This window comes from Equus quagga, chromosome 13 (assembly GCF_021613505.1).
Source record: "Equus quagga isolate Etosha38 chromosome 13, UCLA_HA_Equagga_1.0, whole genome shotgun sequence".
NCBI lineage: Eukaryota > Metazoa > Chordata > Mammalia > Perissodactyla > Equidae > Equus > Equus quagga.
In genome coordinates, this window is record NC_060279.1 from 87,311,885 (window position 1) to 87,332,244 (window position 20,360).

The window sequence follows — 20,360 nt, forward strand, 5'->3', positions numbered from 1 at the left end:
CCTGTGATTATGTCTATGCTCTGTTTTTGGCTTGGTGTTCTATCATTTCGTCCTATCTCCTGGCATGCTTGTAAATTTTTTATTGACTGTCAGGTATTTTGTATGAAAAATTGTCCAGGTTTTCTGAGGCTGTGGCTGAGAATGTTTTTCCTCTGGATTCTAAAACAGCACTTCCGGATTCTAGAACAGTCTAGAACAGCACGACACAATGGAATTTTCTGTGATGATGAAAATGTTCTGTATCTGTGCTGTTTAATCCTGTAGCCACTGGCCACATGTGGCTCTGGGGTGCTTGAAATGTGTTTAGTGTGACAGAGGAACTGAGTTTTCAATTGAATGTTAATCAATTTAAATGTAAATAGGCTCGTGTGGCGAGGGCTACCTTGCTTTTATCTTCCGGAAGCAGATGGTGTAGGGGTCTTCTTAATCCAGTCTGGGACTGAGTGAGTGTGAAGCTGGGTCTGGTCTTTTTGTGGCGCGTCTACTTCCAGGTGATGAGGATTATTTTAGGGTGGTGAATTTTAAAACTGCAGATGAGAAGCAGGCTCCGAGGAGCAGAGTTTGCTTGCCCTTGGAGAGACATTTGCATTTGTGAAGGAAATCTCCATGCCTCCCCCTCTGCACCAGGAGGAAGGGGGGATGGCCTTATCTCTGGAAACTCTTAATCAATGCCAAAGGCAAGAACTTAAATTGGTTACTGTCTGGCAATCTCATGTAACTGATTTAGGATGGTGGCTTCTGGCCTTTACTTAATCCGATTTGATTCTTATCTAAAAGTTGTGGGACCACCCAATGGCCAGACCCCACCTGCACTGATACCATTTTAACTTTTTTACATGTTCTTTCCTTTGTCTTGTAAAGAGATGGCTCACATACCTATGCCTTAAATTTAGCCTTACTCTCCACCCATGTTTGAAGCAGTAGCGGGGGCAGCAGCTGCGGCTCCTCCTGCCCGTGGGCCCTGTCCCCACGCAGCAGCCTGACTGCCCATGGGTCCTGTCCCCATGCTATTCCATACTATTCTCTAAATAAAAGAGCACTACTGCCAGATCTTGAGAGTCCAAGAAATCTTTCTTTCAACTCCTCGGCTCACCGACCCCGCATCACAGGGGACCCTTACTTCTAATTTATAGTCCTACTTGGGTCCTAACTGACGTGTTTACTGGATCTCTCCTTCTTAGGAGACCCTGAATTTCAAATTTTGTTTACCCTGTTCCATGAGACTGCCCAGGAGAAAATCTGAACGCAAGGTTGGGCTCACCTTATGCTCTTCCCTTCTCCCCAGGATTTTGGCTCCTCAAGTCCTGCCTGCCTTGAGAGCCCCAGTCTCCATTTTCATCTCCAGCGCCATGACACTGCTGAAAGCTCACTCAGCTCAGAGTCCCAGCCTCTTAGCCTCTGCTTTCCACTCACTTCCTTAACCTTCTGGCCCCCTCAGTGTAATGAGCTTCTCTTCTTCCTGGAATCCAGCCTTGGTAGCTCTTTGATATCTTCAAATAGATTTTGTGTGTCTATTTGTATTTTTTTGTTTTCCCAGTTGCTCTCAGTGGCAATGTTGTTCTGACATGAGATACTCCAACATGGTTAGAAATCTCCCTTGCTTTGTTTTGGTCTGTGTCCAAAAGTCACCTTCTGCCCTGAACCCCCAAACTAAAACAGCACCTCTTCACAGCCTTTCCCCTTAGGTTGCTTTATTTACAGCACTCATCATCAGACCTCATATTATATATTTCCTCATCTACTGCCTCTCTCCCAGAAGACTGTACGCTCCATGAATGAGAGGTTTTGTCTTTTTTTTCCCCCACCAATGTCTGGAAAGGCCCTGCACACATTAGGGGCTCAATAAATGAATGAGTGATGCTGTGTTATCTGGTAGGGAGGGAGATCTGGTCTCTGGCCTCAAAGCTCAGTCCAATTAGGGAGAACACGGCCCAGAAGAGTGTGGATGGCCACACAGGAGGGCATGACCCAGGGCTGGGGTTTGGGAGAGTCCTTTGTCCTGGGATAGGTGGAGTGGGTGGAGAGAATCAGTGAGGCTTCTAGGAGGACCCTGGAGGATTTGAGCAGGAAGATGGGACCGCAGGGCATTCCTGACAAGCCACCAGCCCAGCAAAGCTTGGAGGTGGGACTGAGAAGACAAGTTTCCCCAGGGGTCAAGCTAGAAGCTTCTGGGCCCTACACCTGTCTGGACTAGCAGGACAACAACTCTGAAAACCAGAGCCCCCTGGTGGCCAAACCTTAGCATGACAACCCAGTCGGCCACCATTTATTGAGCGCGTTATCAAATCCTCAAGAGACTGCTTTGATGGGGGGCTTTGATTCCATTTTCAGAGGAGGAAACGGAAGACCAGAGAGCTTAGTCACTGACCCAGACTCACCTAGCTCCGCCTCCAGAATCTGAGGTGTGGGGAGCCCACCCAGCTGCCCCTCACCCATCACACAGAGACACTGGAGGAGATTCAGGTGAGGCTGGGACACGATTCCAGAGTCTTGAAGACACAGGCAGACCTGGGTGTGAGACCCCAGTTCGGTCCCTCTCCAGCTAGGTGACTCAGGCCAGTTACCGGGGTCTCAGGCTACAACCAAAGAGATCGCGGTGCGATGAAATAAGACGGCGCAGCGCCCGCAGGATGCGCAGCCCTGGAAGAGAAGCACCACCATTACTGCACACGACGAGGGCCCATCTGGTCTGAGCATCCACATGGTAGATGCTCGGGGTGGGTTGGGGCTGTCTGTGCATGCCCAGAACCGGCGGAGGAACGGGGCAGCAGTCTCCGAATTGCCCCTGACTCAGGAATGGAAACCTGTTCACTCCCCTCCTCTGAGACCCAGGAGTCTGGGCCCCCAGCCCCCTCCTCCCTCAGACCCAGGAGCCCAGGCCACCAGCCCCTCCTCTCTCAGACCCAGGAGTCCAGGCCCTGGGCCTCTCCTCCCTCAGACCTAGGGGTCCGGGCCCCCAGCCCCTCCTCCCTTAGACCCGGGAGTCCAGACCCCCAGCCCCTCCTCCCCTAGACCCGGGAGTCCAGGCCCCCAGCTTCTGTAGGGTCACAGGTCACCCGTTCTGTCTCCTGCTCCCCCACCCCCACCCCACCTCAAAGCGAAGCTCCGGGCGGGAGAAGGTAACCGAGTTTATTCACAGTGCCATTCACAGGCAGCCCCGCGCTCCCGGGCGGCGCATCCTGGCCGAGAACCCGAGTCCCTAGAAGGCGGGCACGGCTTCCGGGGCAGGGGCCCGCTCCGGCTCCCCGTCCCGCGGCGGCCCCGCCTCGTCCAGCCCCCGGCGGCCCTTGCCGATGGCCAGGCGCGGCCGGCCGCGGTTGAGGCCGTCCAGGAGCGCGCAGGCCTGGCAGAGCGCGCGGCTGGCCAGCGCCCCGCAGCGGGAGCAGGCGCCGGGGGCCGGGGGCCGCGCGGTCGGGGCCAGCGCCAGGCGCTCGGCCGAGTGCACGAGGTCCAGCACCGCCGACGGCCGCGCCGCCTCCAGCAGCTTGAGCAGGTGGCGCGCGTGGCCGCGGAAGGCCTCGGGCGCGTAGACACACTCCTCGGAGAAGTAGTCGAGGCGGCGGAAGTGCGCGTACAGCACCACCTCCTTCTGCGAGGCCAGCTGCAGCGGGCGGCAGCGCGGCAGGGCGCCCCCCTCGCCCGGCGAGCCCAGGCCCCCGCCCCGGGCCAGCCGCGCCGCGTCGCCCCGCAGGAAGTTCATGAGCACGGTCTCCGCCATGTCGTCGGCGTTGTGGCCTAGGGGGAGAGAGATGGGAGCAGGTCAGGCGGGGGCGAGGAGGTGGGCGCTGTTGGTCGGGGAGACCCGGGGGCAAGGGGAGGAGGCGTGGCGAGTGGTGTGCACCGAGTGGGTGACCCGGCCACGGAGACCCCTCCTTCCGAATACTGTGGGGCGGCCAGGACCCAGAGAGAGACAGGGAGCAGGCCGGCGCAAGGGGTGCAGGTCTTGGAGACCTGGGTCCCCGTGGTGCAGTCAGGACCCAGGGAGGTGGGGAGGGGGCGTGGGGAACGGCGGGGAGGGCGAGACAGGGCCATGGAGACCCCGGGGCGCCGTGGGGCAGCCAGGTGGAGGCTGAAGGTGGACACACCGAGAAACGAAGGGGGACACACACAGGCTCCGTGGAGCAGCTTGGGGGTGCCCTCAGTTTCCACCCACTTATTGCAAACCAGGCCCTGTGCTAGCCGCCCTTTCACCTAGTGAGAAAAGTGCTTCAGCTACAAAGATCTCTGCAGCCTCAGTTAAGAGGGTCCTTCAGACTGCACAGGAGGAGTCACGATGGCATTTAATGGAGAGTCTCCAGTGAGCTGACACAAGTGTCTCTGGGGATGCAGATCCCGGTGTTTAGAAAGACCAGGGAGAAAGTGAGGGAATATTTACACAACGGTCACCACAAAATTTAAGCTAAATCTCTACCTATTCCGCATCATCATCTTATACTTGAGTCTAATAGCAAAACATTGGTCGTCTTAGGGCTTCGAAAACTGGCCCTGCTTCCCCTCCTCAGGGCCTTTGCATGAGCTGTTTCCTCTGCGCAGAACACCTCTCCCATCCCCTATTCGTCCTCCACATGTCACCCACGTGGCCTTCAGGGCTCAGCTCACTCAGGAGAGGCTTCCTCAATCCCCGCCTTTCTCCCTTCACTAAGTCCTCCTGTTACAAACTCGCAAAATCTGTGTAACTTTCCTTAGTAGCCCTTGGGTTATAATTAAGTATGTGAGAAATGGGCAGGTGCAGAGACGTCTGTCTTGTGCATCATCATAAGGGCAAACATTTGTATAATGTTTACTGTTTTCCAGTCTCTGAGGGCTTCACACATAACTCATCAAATTCCCAACAACGCCAGGACCTAGACATTACTAACATCCCCATTCCACAGAAGAGGAAACCGAGGTTAGGTCATCTGCTCATGGCTACGTGGCTCGCGTCTGGTACACAGTACATGGTCAGTAATTATTTGTTGAAGTAACGGTTGGGACAGAGTAAGAGAGTTATCAGAGAGGAGAAGCCGACAGAGAAAAGGAATTAAAAGACACCGTGCATTTCAGACTATCGATGGTTTCTGATGGGGGATATCCTTTCACACCCCTTCTTTTGCGGAGGGAACACAAAGAATGTCATTTTCTTAAAACTGCAGGGAACAATCTCAACAACAAAAAACCCAACAACCCAATTAAAAAACGGGCAAAAGATCTGAACAGAGATTTCTCCAAAGAAGACATATGATGGCCAAGAGGTACATGAAAACATGTTCAACATCATTAGCTGTCAGGGAAATGCAAATCAAAACTACAATGAGGTATCACTTCACTCCAGTCAGAATGGCTGTAATTAACAAGACAGGAAACAACCAGTGTTGGAGAGGCTGTGGAGAGAAGGGAACCCTTGTACACTGCTGGTTGGAGTGCAAACTGGTGCAGCCACTATGGAAAGCAGTATGGAGTTTCCTCAGAAAATTAAGAATAGATCTACCATATGATCCAGCTACCTCACTGCTGGGTATTTATCCAAAGAACTTGAAAACACAAATGCATAAAGACACATGCACCCCTATGTTCATTGCAGCATTATTCACAATAGCCAAGACTTGGAAGCAATCTAGGTGCCCATCAAGGGACCAATGGATAAAGAAGGTGTGGTGTATATATACACAACGGGATACTACTCAGCCATAAGAAATGATGAAATCCACCCATTTGTGACAACATGGATAGACCTTGATGGTATTATGCTGAGTGAAATAAGTCAGAGGGAGAAAGTCAAATACCATATGATCTCACTCATACGTAGAAGATAAAAACAACGACAAACAAACACATAGCAACAGAGATTGGATTGGTGGTTACCATGGGGGAAGGGGGAAGGGAGGAGGGAGAACGGGTGATTGTAGACACATGTTTGTGGTGATGGATTGTAATCAGTCTTTGGGTGGTGAACATGATGAAATTTACACAGAATTTGAAATATATTATGATGTACATCTGAAAGTTATATAATGTTATAATCCAATGTTACTGCTATAAAAATTTAAGTTTAAATTTTAAAAAAACTGCAGAGAACCACAGCCCTAGCCCCTAGGGAGTACCCCTCCACCCTCCCTCGCCAGTGTGCTGACCAAGATGACCGCAGTGACTCAGAAGCTTGCCACGCCCATCCGGAAGGCCTGCACGTACCAAGTCCATGAGCCTTCAGTGGGCACGCACACCTGCTCCTCCCTACTGAGAGCCTCCACTCAGGGCACACCCAGGGTCTCCTTCACCATTTCTCGGGCACGCGCCCCAGTCCCCTTTCACGGCCCTCCGCCTCTCCCGCGCATGCGCCTGGCTCCCTGCCACCCCCATCCCGTAGGTCCAGCTGCGCGCCTGCGCTCACCCGTCACGATGTGTGTGGCTCCCACGAGGCGCGCCCCCTCCTCCAGCGCCCGGCGCCGCAGCACCCCGCAGAAGGTGCAGCAGGCGCGGCTGCGGCCGGAGCCGGCCGTGCTGCGGGCCACGGCGTCCATCGTCCAGCCCCCGAAGAGGTCTGCGTAGGCCACGACGGTGAGCGGGAGCTCCCAGCGCGCCGCCTGGCGCCGCACGGCCGCCAGCGCCGCGTCCCGGTAGCCGCCGATGCCCTCGTCCACGGCCACCAGGCGCAGCGAGATGCCCAGGCGCGGCGCCAGCACCTGCAGCACGTGCGCCAGCACCGTGGAGTCCTTGCCGCCCGAGGCGCCCACGGCCACCACGGCCCCGGGCGGCAGCAGGCGGCCCGCGACCACCGTGTGCAGCACCTCGGCCTCGAAGGCGGCGCAGAAGCAGGCGCCGCACAGCGCGCGGCCCGAGCGCGGGCGGCGGAGGGCGGCGCGCGCCTTGTGGCAGGTGGCGCACTGCGGGGCTGGCATCGCGGGGTCCGAGCGGGGCAGGAGAGGTAGGCTTCTCCTGGACGGGGAGAGAGAGGAGGTGGGTTACATGTGGATTCCGGATTGAGGGCTCGTTGTCTCTGGGGAGGCTGCCTGGATAGCGCCCAGAGTAAACCCATTGTCCGGAGCATTCTTCCCCCAGCACTGTGCAGGTCTTACATCCTCAAGTCCCAGCTTAAGCTTTCATTCATTCATTCGTTCGTTCAACAAATACCCACTCAGTGCCTCCTATGTACCGAAGGTAAGCCAGGCACTGGAACAAAACTGGAAAGGTTGCAGGCACTGAATTCTAAGTGGAGGAGCCACCCGATGGATAAGTAAGTAAATAACCAAGATACTTTACAAATATGAGTAGTAGTATGAGGGAATTATCTTCTGAGTTGAGGCCAGAAGGACGGGAAGGAGCCAGACATTAGATCAAGGTGGGAAGAATGTTCCAGACAGAGTTAATAGCAAATGCAAAGGACCTGAAGGGCAGGGCCTGGCAGTGTTCACTTGGTTGGAAAGTATGTTGTGACTGAAGACCGAAGAAGGTCGGGGACTTGGAGGTTGGCAGAATGAGGGGCTTGGACTTTATTGTGAATGAGATGGGAGCCACTGGACTGTGGAATGACAGGATCTGACTTCTATTTTAACAGGATCCTTCGAGCTGCTGGGTATGAATAGAGGGTGGGGAGTGGAAAGGGCAGACACGGGCAGACCCGTGAGGAGGCTCCTGCAATGATCCGGGTGAGCAATAATGGTGACTCAGAGCAGAGTGGAGGTAGTGGAATGGAACTGGAGAGGAGTGGTCAGATGCTGGATCTCTTCTGGAGATAGAGCAGATGGGACTCACACAAGGCTTGGTTGGGAGAGGGCGGTGGATGAGAGAAATAGAGGACTCAGGACAAGTCCAAAGTCTTGGCTTGAGCACTTGGAAGAACAGTGGAACCATTTAGTGGGGAGGAGGTGGGGATGGGGAAGAATGGGGAAATATTGCAAGAGGGGTAGGTTTGGGGCAGAGAATCTGGAATTTCTTTGGGGCATGGTGGATTGTGGTCCTTTGCTCTGGAAGTCTTTTCTGAACCCTGGGCTGGGTCTGGCGCCTCCTCTGGGCTCCTATGGCTGCCCGATCGCCCCCCACACCAGCCCTGACCTCTCTAGGTTGTAACCAGGACAGAGGAGGATGCGCTCGCACCGCGCCCAGGTTTAGGGGTGGGGACAAAAAGGAGTCAGACCAGGCCGCAGAGTCCAAAGCGGGTCACCAGGGGTACCGGCTGCTTAGGGCACTCCCGCCTAGAGGGCCGCCGGGAGACCAGCGTTGAGGGATCACGGAGAGGAGTGCCATCTCTCCGGGGATGCCCACCGGAACGCGTGGGAGAGAAATATGGAGACCATCAACTCCTGCTCGGCAGCGCGACAAAGGGCCGGAACCGGCCTGCCGCGAGAGGGGGCACTCACCTGAGTAGAACGCACGCTGCACGGTCCAGGCTCGAGAAAAGGCGGAAGCGGGTACAAGGACTACGACTCCCAGAAGGCTCTGGGCCGAGCCGCCTACGACTCCCAGGTGCCTGTGCGGCGGCCCGGCCCGAAGTGCTTAGGGCTCTGGTACGAGCTGGGCCTACAACTCCCTGCGAGCCTCGCGGTGACGCCATGTGCCTCGCCCACTGCTCCCAGAGTGCATCAGGTCAGTCCAGCTCGGTTCCCGTCTGCGCCTGCGCAGGAACAGGGGCGGTGTCGGAAGTGTGCGTGCAGTTTTTGCTGTGTGTTATGCAGTTTATTCCAAAAATGGGGTGGATGTTTTCAGATTTTCTCCTCTTGTGAGAGCATGATGGAGTTCGTGGTGCAGGTGGAGAGGCGTCGGAGTAGGGGGAGAAAAGGGATGGGGGTGTGAAAGGGATAGCTAGCGCGTGCGGTCGACAGACTGCAAGGATTGGGCTGCGTGCCCGGGGGCCCCGGGGTGGGCTTCTGCTCGCGCCCCCGCAGGCGTGGCAGCGGTGCGGGCCGGGGCGCTGTGCGTGCGCGGAGCAGACAGGTAGCGGTTTGCCGTTCTCTGTGCGTGCGCCGGGCTCGGACGTGAACCCGGGTGAGCAGTTGTGCTCTGTTTTGGGTCAGTGACAAATGCGCACACTTCCTGCCTGGTAGAGTACAAGGCAAAGCTCGGCAAGGAGGGCAGGTGAGACTTGTACACAGACGGTTCCCCGGGGCGCAAGCCGCAAACACCAAAAACGGAGCACCTTCCCGAGAGTCAGCCAGAGCCCTGCTCCCCAGGTCCAAGCGCTCTGCCTCCTTCCAGCGTCCAAACTGCCCCCTTTCTTGTATACTATATTCTGAGATACTTTTGTCTCTACCCCTGTGAGGCTCCTGATAGCAAGGATTGAGAGTGAAGGGTGAGGGGGGGCATTTGGGTGTCTGAATCTGTCGCGAAGGTTGAACCCTGGTCATCGGGCTCATTCATTTGTTAACAATCATTTCCTGAGCCTCCTGTGTGCCAGGCCTGTCCACTGGAACACAGGTGTGTCGGGCCTGGTTGACGACATGGGGATAATAAAGCTTGATCTGGAGGTACCGGATGTCAGGAGCTGCAGGAGCCCAGAGGTTGCACGTGCTGCTAATCAGGACAGCATTAACAGTGCTTAAAGAGCAGTTGGCATGTACCAGACACTTTCCACACACCATCTAAAGTTCCTCATCTGTAAAATGGGGATGATAATAATAGAAGCTGCATGCCAGAGTGTTCACGAAGATAAATGAGGTAACATGGAAAGTGTTTATTGACCAAAGAAACTTTCATGATTTTCATCTCATTTAATTCTCATAATGAGGGATGGCTTTCTTTCTCAGCCCGGCCTAAGTTTTCTTTTAAAGTAAGCAGTGAGGTGGGGGTTTCAAAACCACAGGCAGCCTACAGTTAGTCTAAGTTGGAGTGATTTTGTCCCCAAAGAACATTCGGTAATATCTGGAGTCCCAACTGGGGGACTGGGGAAGGGTGTGACTGGTACCCGGTTGGCAGAGGCCAGGGATGCTGCTCAACGTGCTGTGCACAGGAATGGGCTCCCACAACAGTGAATTATCCGGCCCCAAATAGTAATCATCCAAGGCTGAGGAACCCTGGCGTAAGTGGTATTCTGCTGTTTTCTACCGAAAAACTAGTATACAAATTCAGGTGTTTCCATGTTGGTTTTAAGCCATTTCCTGCTTTGAAAGGTTCTTTAATTAAATATTTAAGCAGATCTCAACATCACTCACAGACTTTTGAGTGAGAAGTTAGGAAAAAGAAGGTGTACCTCAAACTGGGTGTCGGTGAAGAAAAGAGGATGTGAAAGCCAGATGGTTTGGGTGGCACCCTGCGCCACTTAGTTGTGTGACCCTGAGTAAGTAACCTAACCTTTCTGTGCTTCCGTGTCCTCATCTGTTCAATGGGGATAATGCTAGCAATTGTTGGGAGAATTAAATGAGTTAATATAGGTAAAGCATTCAGACCAGTGCTGTAAAAAGAGGGGGGAGGGGTGGGGCACTGTTCGGGTTCCTTATGTCACTTCCCTGGGGCACCAGTAATTGGCAGTGTTGAGATCTGGACCAGTTCCTTCAGTCCTTAGTGGCCACGTGCATCAACAAGCTGGCACAGTTTGGGCAGAAGTTTCTCACGGATGCTCTGCAAACATTTTATGTTCCATTTGTTGCAACACATTCACTTGATATTCTAGGGGAAGAGGCTGAGTTGGTGTCAGGGGGTTTTTGGAGAGGGCAGATGAAACTGTCTGTAGCTTCTCATCACTTGCAGGGTAAAGGTCGGGTGTGTTTGCGACCTGACACCTGATGACTTTTCAGCCTTATCTCTCACCACTGAACCTCTGGCAAGCCCCCACTTTTGCCGGCAAAATAACTCCTTCTGCCAGATGTTTGCACATGTGACTGCTCTTCCTGAAGTCTCTCCCACCCTCCCCCCTCTTCCCCACCACACTGGTTCCTGTTTCCTATCCAGGTGGCCACTTGGATGTACTTCCTCCAGAAAGCTTACGGGACTTCTCCTCCCCTGCACTGGTTTAACAAGCCACCTGTGGGCTCCCCTGTCCCTGGTGTCTCACTGTGTCGGAGAGGCCCTGTCACCTTGGGCTGTGGCTGTCTGTCATTGTTTCAGTGTCTCTTTGGGTTGGGTGCTCCTTGAGGGAGGGGTTCGGTTGGATTTGAATCTGGCTCCCTACAATTGCTGGGCCCAAGGCCTGGTACACAGCAGGCAAGGCATTCCAGGCCCTTCCTGAGCTGCCGCCAGCTTACCTCCTTCCTTGTCTCCTGCTGTTATCTGCACCCTGGTGAACACAAGGCTCAGACAGGAAACAGACGCCATGGGATGTGGTGGTTAAGGATGGAGGTGGCCTGGGGCAGATCCTGGCACTACCATCCTGCTTGTGTAACTGGACAAGTTACATTTCCTCGCCTGTAAGACAGAGATAATAATAGTGCAACCTCATAGGATTAGAGCGGTGCTTCTCAGCCTAGGATGATTTTGACCCCCAGGGGACATTTGGCTGGGACATTTTTGGCTGTCACAACTGGCAGAGGGAGGTACTGGCATCCACTGGGTAGAGGCCAGCAGTGTTACTAAATCTGTGACACACAGGACAGCCCCCAAAGCAAAGAACTAACCTGCCCAAAACGTTAGTAGTACTGAGGTCGAGAAGAGAGAATGCTTGTTGAGTGCTTAGAACAGCTCTTGGGCCACAGTAAGTGCTCCATATATAACAGCTACCATTACCACCACTAGTTGAGCTCGCTGGCTCTCTGGTGCCTCCACCTCTATGCCCGGAATGCCCTTCTCCCACTTGGCATGGGATTGAATGCCTACTCATCCTTCAGGACCTACCCAGAAAGTCACCATTTTGGGGAAGCCTTCTCTGACCTCTACCACCCTTGTTCCCCAAGACACCCTCAACCAGGCTGTGGAAAGACCTTGGAGTCACCTACACAGGCCTGGACTCAAACTCATGTTCTTTTCTTACACCTGAATGACTTAGGGCGCCAGTGTCCTTATCTATGAAATCAAAGAGTGGCTTTGAGGTTGAAATGGCCCAGCACGGGGGAAATATTTGATTAATGTCAGGACTCCCTTTGGGGAATATATTCATCAATAAAACCTAAAAGCTTAGTGTTGGTTTAGATTGGGGAAAATGGTTAAGAAACACGTTTTTAAGTGAGATTCTCTGTGGAAAGAATAGGAATGAGCAAAATTGTCTCTATCACCAGGAGAGTTAAGAAGAAAAAGATGTTCTGTGCTGTGTACACAAGACCCACATCTAACAATTAAAGACTCAGAAATTGTGAAAGTGAAAGGGTGTGAAAAGATATAGCAGGAAGATACTCACAGAAATCTAAGTTCAGCTGCATTAATTACCAAACAAAATAGGTTTTGAGTCAGAAAGCGCTGTCAGTCATAAAGTAGCGCATAAATAAAAAGGAATAACCAGGATGACAAAGCAGCTGCAAAGTGGGATGCACCTAACAACATAGTCTCCAAAGAAAGAAAACTAAAGTTAACAGGGTGACAAGAAGAAATTGACACATTCCAGAATCACTGTAACCTTTCAGTACCTCTCTCTAGTAATTGCTAAAGTGGACAAAAGACTATAAAGCTATGGAAATCTTGAACAAGACCGCTAACAAGCTTGAATTAACTGACAGAAATAGAACCCTGTACCTAATGATTTGCGATGACAGGTTTTTACCAGGCACACGTGGAATACATGCAAATGTCCAACGTGTGGCTGTTGAGTGTGGCACCCACTCACCACATGGGGCTAGTGAGCATTTGAGCTGTGGCTAGTCTGAATTGAGCTGAGCTGCAAATGTAAAATACAGACTAGATTGGAAGACTATGTGAAAGATGGATGCAGGCTATCTCACTCATAATTTTTTTCTTGATTATATATTTTTGATGTATTGGGTTAAGTGTAATAAAATTATTTGTTTTACCTGTTTACTTTTGCTTTATTGATGTGGCTAATAAAAATGTAAAATTACATCTGTGACTTGCATTGTATTGTACAGCCCTGCTCTAGACCACAAGAAATTCTCAGCAAATAGCAAAGTTACCCTGCCCCACTCCCTGGGGCAAGAGACCTTAACCAAGAAGCTTGAGGGGCCGGCCCGGTGGCGCAGCGGTTAAGTTTGCACGTTCCGCTCCGGCAGCCTGGGGTTTGCTGGTTCGGATCCCAGGTGTGGACATGGCACTGCTCAGCAAGCCATGCTGTGGTAGGCATCCCATGTATAAAGTAGAGGAAGATGGGCACGGATGTTGGTTCAGGGCCAGTCTTGCTCAGCAAAAAGAGGAAGATTGGCAGCAGATGTTAGCTCAAGGCTAATCTTCTTCTTCAAAAAAAAAAATCCTTAAAAAAAAAAAGCTTGATATGTACACTTTTTTTTTTTTTTTTTAAAGATTGGCACCTAGGCTAACTGTTGCCAATCTTCCTTTTTTTTTTTTAAGGATTGGCACCTGAGCTAACAACTGTTGCCAATCTTTTTTTTCTGCTTTATTTCCCAACCGCCCCTCCCCCGCCCCCCCAGTACATAGTTGTGTATCCTAGTTGCAGGTCCTTCTAGTTGTGGGATGTGGGACGCCGCCTCAACGTGGCCTGACAAGCGGTGCCATGTCCGCGCCCAGGATCTGAACCCTGGGCCGTGCAGTGGAGTGCGCGAACTTAACCACTCGGCCACGGAGCCAGTCCTGATAGGAATACTTTTGATCCAGTAAATGAATGTCCCCATTAGCCTCTGTTTTATGATTTAGGAAATTATTAAAACAATTTTTCATAAATTTTGAAAGTAGCTAGGACATAAGGGATCTGAGCGTGTGTGTGTATTTATTATAGTAATCTTAGAACACTTTTGCTTGGGAGACCTCAACACCATTTTGAAAAACTTTGTACCACCGCCTCACTCATTTTAAGTTGACAACTGAGGTTTTTCAACCTTAACATTTTTGTTGTTGTTACTTGGAGGTAGAAAACGTTATCTCTTTTATAAGTTGACATGAGATGATGATTGGCTGTTAATGGAGTAAATATTTCATGACCCAACTCAATTAAATAGGTTTTAATTACCTTAGAGAATAATGCACAGCAATTCTAACGGAGATCATTATTTTTACATGGGTTATTTTATCCAATGTAACTTGAAAAATTTGTCCCTAAAAACATTCCAGTTCACTTAAAAAAAAAAAAGTTTCACTAGCCTATAATGCTTTGGTTGTTCTGAATACAGAATATCCCAACATGAGCAGAATAGAAACACATGACACCACGCAGAGAGTCTTCAGACACTTGTGTGCATATCCCAGTAGGAAGACCCCTGCTTTGTTAGATAGAACAGGTTCCATATCCCAGAAGACATTTCTTGCCTTCTCAGGGGTCAGGAAGTTTACACATTGTCTCAGAGCAAAAGCACTGTCTCATCTGGGGCATATATTTCTTTGCTTTTTTTTCTTCAATTATTTTGTTGAGATCATCGTGGTTTATAACATTGTGTAATTTCAGGTGTACATTATTATTTATCAGTTTCTGTATAGACTTCATTGTGCTCAACAGCAGTAGTCTAATTTTTATCCATCACCATACATATGTCCCCCTTTACCCTTTTTGCCTGCCCCCAGCCCTCTTCCCCTGTGGTAACCACTAATCTGGTGTTCTCTTTTTCCATGTGTTTGTCTTCCACATATGAATGAAATCATGCAGTATTTGTCTTTCTCTGTCTGGCTTATAGTCTGCATCCATCTTTCACATAGTCTTCCAATCTGGTCTGTATTTTACATTTGCAGCTCAGCTCAATTCAGACTTCGCTTAAGATCATACCCTCAAGGTCCATCCATGTTGTTGCAAATGGGATGATTTTGTCTTTTTTATGGCTGAGTAGTATTCCACTGTGTGTGTATATATATATATACCACATCTTCTTTATCCATTCATCAGTTGATGGACACTTGGGTTGCTTCCACATCTTGGTTATTGTGAATAATACTGCAGTGAACACAGGGGTGCATAAGTCTCTTTGAGGTGTTGATTTCAAGTTCTTTGGGTAGATGCTCAGTAGTGGGATAGCTGGATCATATGGTATTTCTATTTTTAATTTTTTGAGAAATCTCCATACTGTTTTCCATAGTGGCTGCACCAGTTTGCATTCCCGCCAGCAGTGTATGAGGGTTCCCTTTTCTCCACATCTCCAACATTTATTATTTTTTGTCTTAGTAATTATAGCCATTCTGACTGGTGTAAGGTGGTATCTCATTGTAGTTTTGACTTGCATTTCCCTGATAATCAGTGATGTCGAACATCTCTTCATGTGTCTGTCAGCCATCTGTATATCTTTGGAAAAATTTCTGTTCATATTCTCTGCCCATTTTTTGATCAGGTTGTTTGTGTTTTTGTTGTTGAGTTGTGTAAGTTCTTTATATATTTTTGGATATTAGCCCCTTGTTGGATATATGATTTGCAAATGTTTTCTCCCAGTTGGTGGGCTGTCTTTTCATTTTCTTCATGGTTTCCTTTGCCTTGCAGAAGCTTTTTAGTCTGTAGTCCCATTTGTTAATTTTTTCTTTTGTTTCTCTTGCATGAATAAACATGATATTCAAAAAGATGCTGCTAAGACCGATGTCAAAGAGTGTGCTGACTATATTTTCTTCTAGGAATTTTATGGTTTCAGGTCTTACATTCAGGTCTTTAATCCATTTTGAGTTAATTATTGTGTATAGTGCAAGATAACAGTCTACTTTCATTCTTTTTCATGTGGTTGTCCAGTTTTCCCAACACCATTTATTGAAGAGACTTTCCTTTCTCCATTGTCTGTTCTTGGCTCCTTTGTTGAAGATTAACTGTCCATAGATGAATGGTTTTATTTTTTGGCTTTCAATTCTGTTCCATTGATCTGTGTGTCTGTTTTTGTGCCAGTACCATGCTGCTTTGATTACTATAGCTTTGTAGTATATTTTGAAATCAGGGAGTGTAATACTTCCAGGTTTGTTCTTTTTTCTTAGTATTGCATTGGCTACTCAAGGTCTTTGTTGTTCCACATAAATTTAGGATTCTTTATTCTATTTCTGTGAAGAATGTCATTGGGATTCTGATTGGGATCGCATTGAATCTGTAGATTGCTTTAGATAGTATGGACATTTTAACTATGTTTATTCTTCCAATCCATGAGCATGGAATATCTTTCCATTTCTTTATGTATTCTTCAATTTCTCTCAATAATGGATAGATTCTTAGATTTATACAACCTCCAAAAACTGATTCAAGAAGAAATAGAGATTGGTCTGAATAGACCAATCACAGGTAAAGCGATTGACACAGTAATCGAAAACCTCCCAAAAAAACAACTGTCCAGGACCAGACGGGTTCTCTGGAGAATTCTACCAAACATTCAAATAAGATTTAATACCTCTCCTTCTCAAATTATTCCAAAAATCTGAAGAAGGGGCCAGCCTGGTAGAGTAGTGGTTAAGTTCATGCACTCTGCTTTGGTGTCCTGGGGTTCACAGGTCCGGATCTCAGGCGTGGACCTACACACCACTCATCAGGCCATGCTGTGATGGTGTCCCACATACAAAATAGAGGAAGATTGGCACAGATGTTAGCTCAGGGACAATCTTCCTCTAGCAAAAAGAGGAAGATTGGAAACAGATGTTAGCTTAGGGCCAAGCTTCCTCATCAAAAAAAAAAAAAAATTTTTGAGGAAGATGGAACACTTCCTAATTTATTCTATGAGGCCAACATCATCCTGATCCCAAAACCAGACAAAGACAACACAAAAACACAAAGAAAGAAAATCATAGACCAATATCCCTGATGAACAGAGATTCAACAATCCTCAACAAAATACTGGTAAACCAAATACAACAATACATTAAAAGGATCCTATCCCATGATCAAGTGGGATTTATTCCAGGGGTGGAGGGGTGGTTCAACATCCACAAATCAATCACTGTGATACACCACATTAACAAAATGAGGAATAAAAATCACATGATCATCTCAATAGATGCAGAGAAAGCATTTGACAAGATCCGACATCCATTTGTGATAAAAACCCTGAATAAAATGGGTATTGAAAGAAAGTACCTCAATATAATAAAGGCCATATATGACAAACCCACAGCCAACATCATACTCAATGGTGAAAAACTGAAAGCCATTCGTCTGAGAACAGGAACAAGACAAGGGTGCCCACGCTTGCCACTCTGATTCAACATAGTACTGGAGGTTTTGGCCAGACCAATTAGGCAAGAAAAAGAAGTAAACGGAATCCAAATTTGAAAGGAAGAAATCAAACTCTCACTGTTTGCAAATGACATGATTGTCTATGTAGAAAACCCTAAAGAATCCATCAGGAAACTATTAGAAATAATCAACAACTACAGCAAAGTTGCAGGGTACAAAATCAGCTTTAAAAAAAATCAGTTGCATTTCTATACATTAACAACAAACTGGGAGAAAGACAAGTCAAGAATCCAATCCCATTTACAATCGCAACAAAAAGAATAAAATATGTAGGAGTAACTTTAACCAAAGAGGTGAAAGACCTATACGCTGAAACCTCTAAGACGTTATTGGGGCATGTATTTCTGAGCCTAACAGATCTAGCCAGAGAGATGTTTTCCTGATGAAAAAAAATTAGATTTCATTCTTACAGAAGAAACTCATTTCCAACATTACATTTTCTCTGGAAAGAGGGGCCTCTGGATGGTTTGGTTTCCACCCCTTCCCTCTTGTCTGTGATGTGTGTTTTGGGCAGTGTAGGCCCTGGAGGCCCACCTATACTAGGTGATTTAGGTCAGCCAAAGGTCCCCGCTGCCCCGACCTCTCCCTTTTCAGTGAAAAGAGGGGCCTGATAAACCTGGGTTGGGGCAGAGAGCCCTAAGCTCTCACCCTCTACCCCTGCCTCCCTCAGCTTGACTCAGAAAATAGAGCCAAGGTGGGGGCACGTTTTAGGAACCTGATGAGGATGAGGATGATGAAGAAGCCGCTTTCCAAGGGGAACTGGGGAGTCCAGACTCCTTCGGGGGGAGTCCCTCTTGGATCGCCAAGATCACAGTAGGCTCCTAAGGGATGTACAAACACACCATGGCAACCAGTGCTTGCTTTCTACAAATGAAAATATAACATTATTGAACAAAACAGTACTATGTCACTTGGAAAATGTGAGTGTGCGCTCTACTAATTTGAATCATGGAACACGCATGAGAGTTGCTGCTAGCTTAAGACACAATTTTTTTCTTCAAATCTTATGTAGCTTTGGAGAACAAACAAATATACAATTGATTTTGTCATACTTGGTTCACCTTTCAACAGCAGTGAAATGAAGTCTTTATTTTTTGAGGAAGTAACAAGAACACACCCTTATGCTTCCACACCTATGGTCACATGATTGTACTGTCAAATTCTTTTTTTAGAAAATCATTGTTTATAATTAAGTTTTCACCATCAAGAGTGCCAAATACAGTAGTGCTGTGTCTTAAGTCATAATCCTGCTGGTTGCAAGAGAGATTAATTATAAAATGAGGAATAAGAAAACAATCATTTTGTTGAAATCTACAAAGCCTTCAGGCTCTAAAATGCCTCTCTCATGTTTCCTGTGGAGTCAGAGGGGTCATTTTTACTGGGCTCTCCAGGAGACAAACCACACTTTATAGCAGCAGCCTTTTCTGTCCCTGCATGAGGAGGAGGAGGAAGTCTGGAAATGTGAGTCTGGGTGTCCCCACACTAGATGATGTGTAACCAGCATGCTCGCTCTGTTGGTGGCTCCACAGAAGCCACCAGATACATCTGACTTCTGCATGAAGAATAAAGCTCCTGAGAGCACATATACCATCTAAGACTCATCAATCCTCTGAGCTCAGCGACCCCCTGCCCAGGAAAGGGAAAGAGAGTCACCATCAAGGTTTTGTTGGCACCTTCTGTTTACAGAGCAACCGAACACTGGCCAGTGTGGCATAACTCAGGCACGGTCCACACCTGCAGCATTCACAGCTGGGAAATAGGGATTATCATGAGCCCTGCTATTTTCAGCCCAGGAAACACATCCATAAATTGTCGCTGGGCCAACTCTAGTAGGATATTTCAAAGACCAGTCTTGGTCTCCAAAGGGCGACACCAACTCCAGCCGAAGTTCCTGAGATGTATTTGACAACTGATTGTCTTTTCTGTGTGAATGGAGTGCATTTCTACCATATCTGTTAGGGTCTAGTTTTTCATCTCATTTTGCTTAAACGAGGGGTATCTGAATCGAGAAACACCACTCAAAAGCCTGGATGGTATTCTGTGAAGCAGCGCTCCTTTGTAAGCTGCCTTTCCAGCTGAAAAGCTGGGAAAAATTCTACCCACCACAGAGAACTTGCTACTGAAATTGGATTCTTGTTTCCTCAGTGCTCCACAATTTGAGGATTTTCTATCCCTGATCACCTTCTGTCTTGCCTCACATTTGAGATTCGATCCTGAGCTTGCTTCTATAATGAGATTTTCCAGTTCATCTGAAAATATACTTGCCAATTTAGTGACGAGAACACCAGCCTGTATGTAACTTTTTGGTGGCTTTTGATAAGCCCATTTATGCATCTATTCCTATCCTTCACCTTTGGCTTCAGAATGATCCTTGGGACCAGCGTGGACCAGCACAAATCCTACTCATTTCTCTTCCTGGGACCCATTTGCTTTCAGCTTAAAGGCATCCCCTGGGATGAACCTGGAGAGCACAGCTCATCCTGAACCCATCCCATTCTCTTCCACCTTTCCTTGAAATCACCAGTTTCCACTGTTAAGTATAGCATCCTTCTCTCCAAGTGTAAATTCAAAACAGGACTCATCATGCTTCTGCTGGGGAAGCAGGAAGAAAATAATCCCAGGATTTGTTCACCACAGAGCAGCCAGAGGGAAGCCTTCAGGGTCCATGTATCAGTCTTTGCCTTCAGTGAGTCTTGGGAAGAGCAGGAATTCAGAACTTTCCCTGGTCCTTCTTTGGGAGCAGTGCTGATACCACCCCAGGCCTCAAGGCCAAGAAGTTTCTCTGGGGTGGGGTCAGGGGGCAGAGACAGAGAGAGACAGAGACTGAGTCATTCCTCCCCTCCAAGTACTTTCCATTGGTGAAGAACATTTCTCATTGCCTGTCAAGCAGAGTGTCTCAACCTCAGCATTACTGCCATGATTTGGTTTGGTGGGGTGTGGGTGGGGCTGTTTTGTATACTGTAGGATGTTCTGCAGCATCCCTGACCTCTATCCACCAGATGCCAGCAACATCCACCTGCTGCCAGTCATGACAATCAAAAATGTATCTAAAGGGGCCCACTTAGTGGTGTAGTGGTTAAGTTTGCATGTTCCGCTTGGGTGGCCCGAGGTTTACAGGTTTGGATTCTGTGCGTGGACCTAAACACCACTCATCAAGCCATGCTGTGGTGGCAACCCACATAAAATAAAGGAAGATTGGCACAGATGTTAGCTCAGGGACAAT

At 48.8% G+C, this 20,360-nt stretch overlaps 1 protein-coding gene across 3 annotated transcripts in view; it reads right to left on the minus strand.

The window, feature by feature from the left end:
- Positions 1–3,178: 3,178 nt before the first annotated feature.
- Positions 3,179–20,360, minus strand: part of LOC124251177 (cytoplasmic tRNA 2-thiolation protein 1) — a 38,765-nt gene continuing 21,583 nt past the window's right edge. The window contains exons 3-6 of one of the 3 annotated variants that reach the window (XM_046683733.1): positions 11,151–11,310; positions 8,334–8,587; positions 6,368–6,912; positions 3,179–3,735 (exon numbers count right to left, since the gene is read on the minus strand). In XM_046683733.1, the coding sequence (XP_046539689.1) occupies positions 3,200–3,735; positions 6,368–6,912; positions 8,334–8,527 (1,275 nt within the window). In that variant the 5' untranslated portion in view covers positions 8,528–8,587; positions 11,151–11,310 and the 3' untranslated portion in view covers positions 3,179–3,199. Of the gene's footprint in view, positions 3,736–6,367; positions 6,913–8,110; positions 8,295–8,333; positions 8,588–11,150; positions 11,311–20,360 lie in introns of those variants that run through there. The other 2 variants (XM_046683734.1, XM_046683735.1) reach the window with 2 other exon arrangements.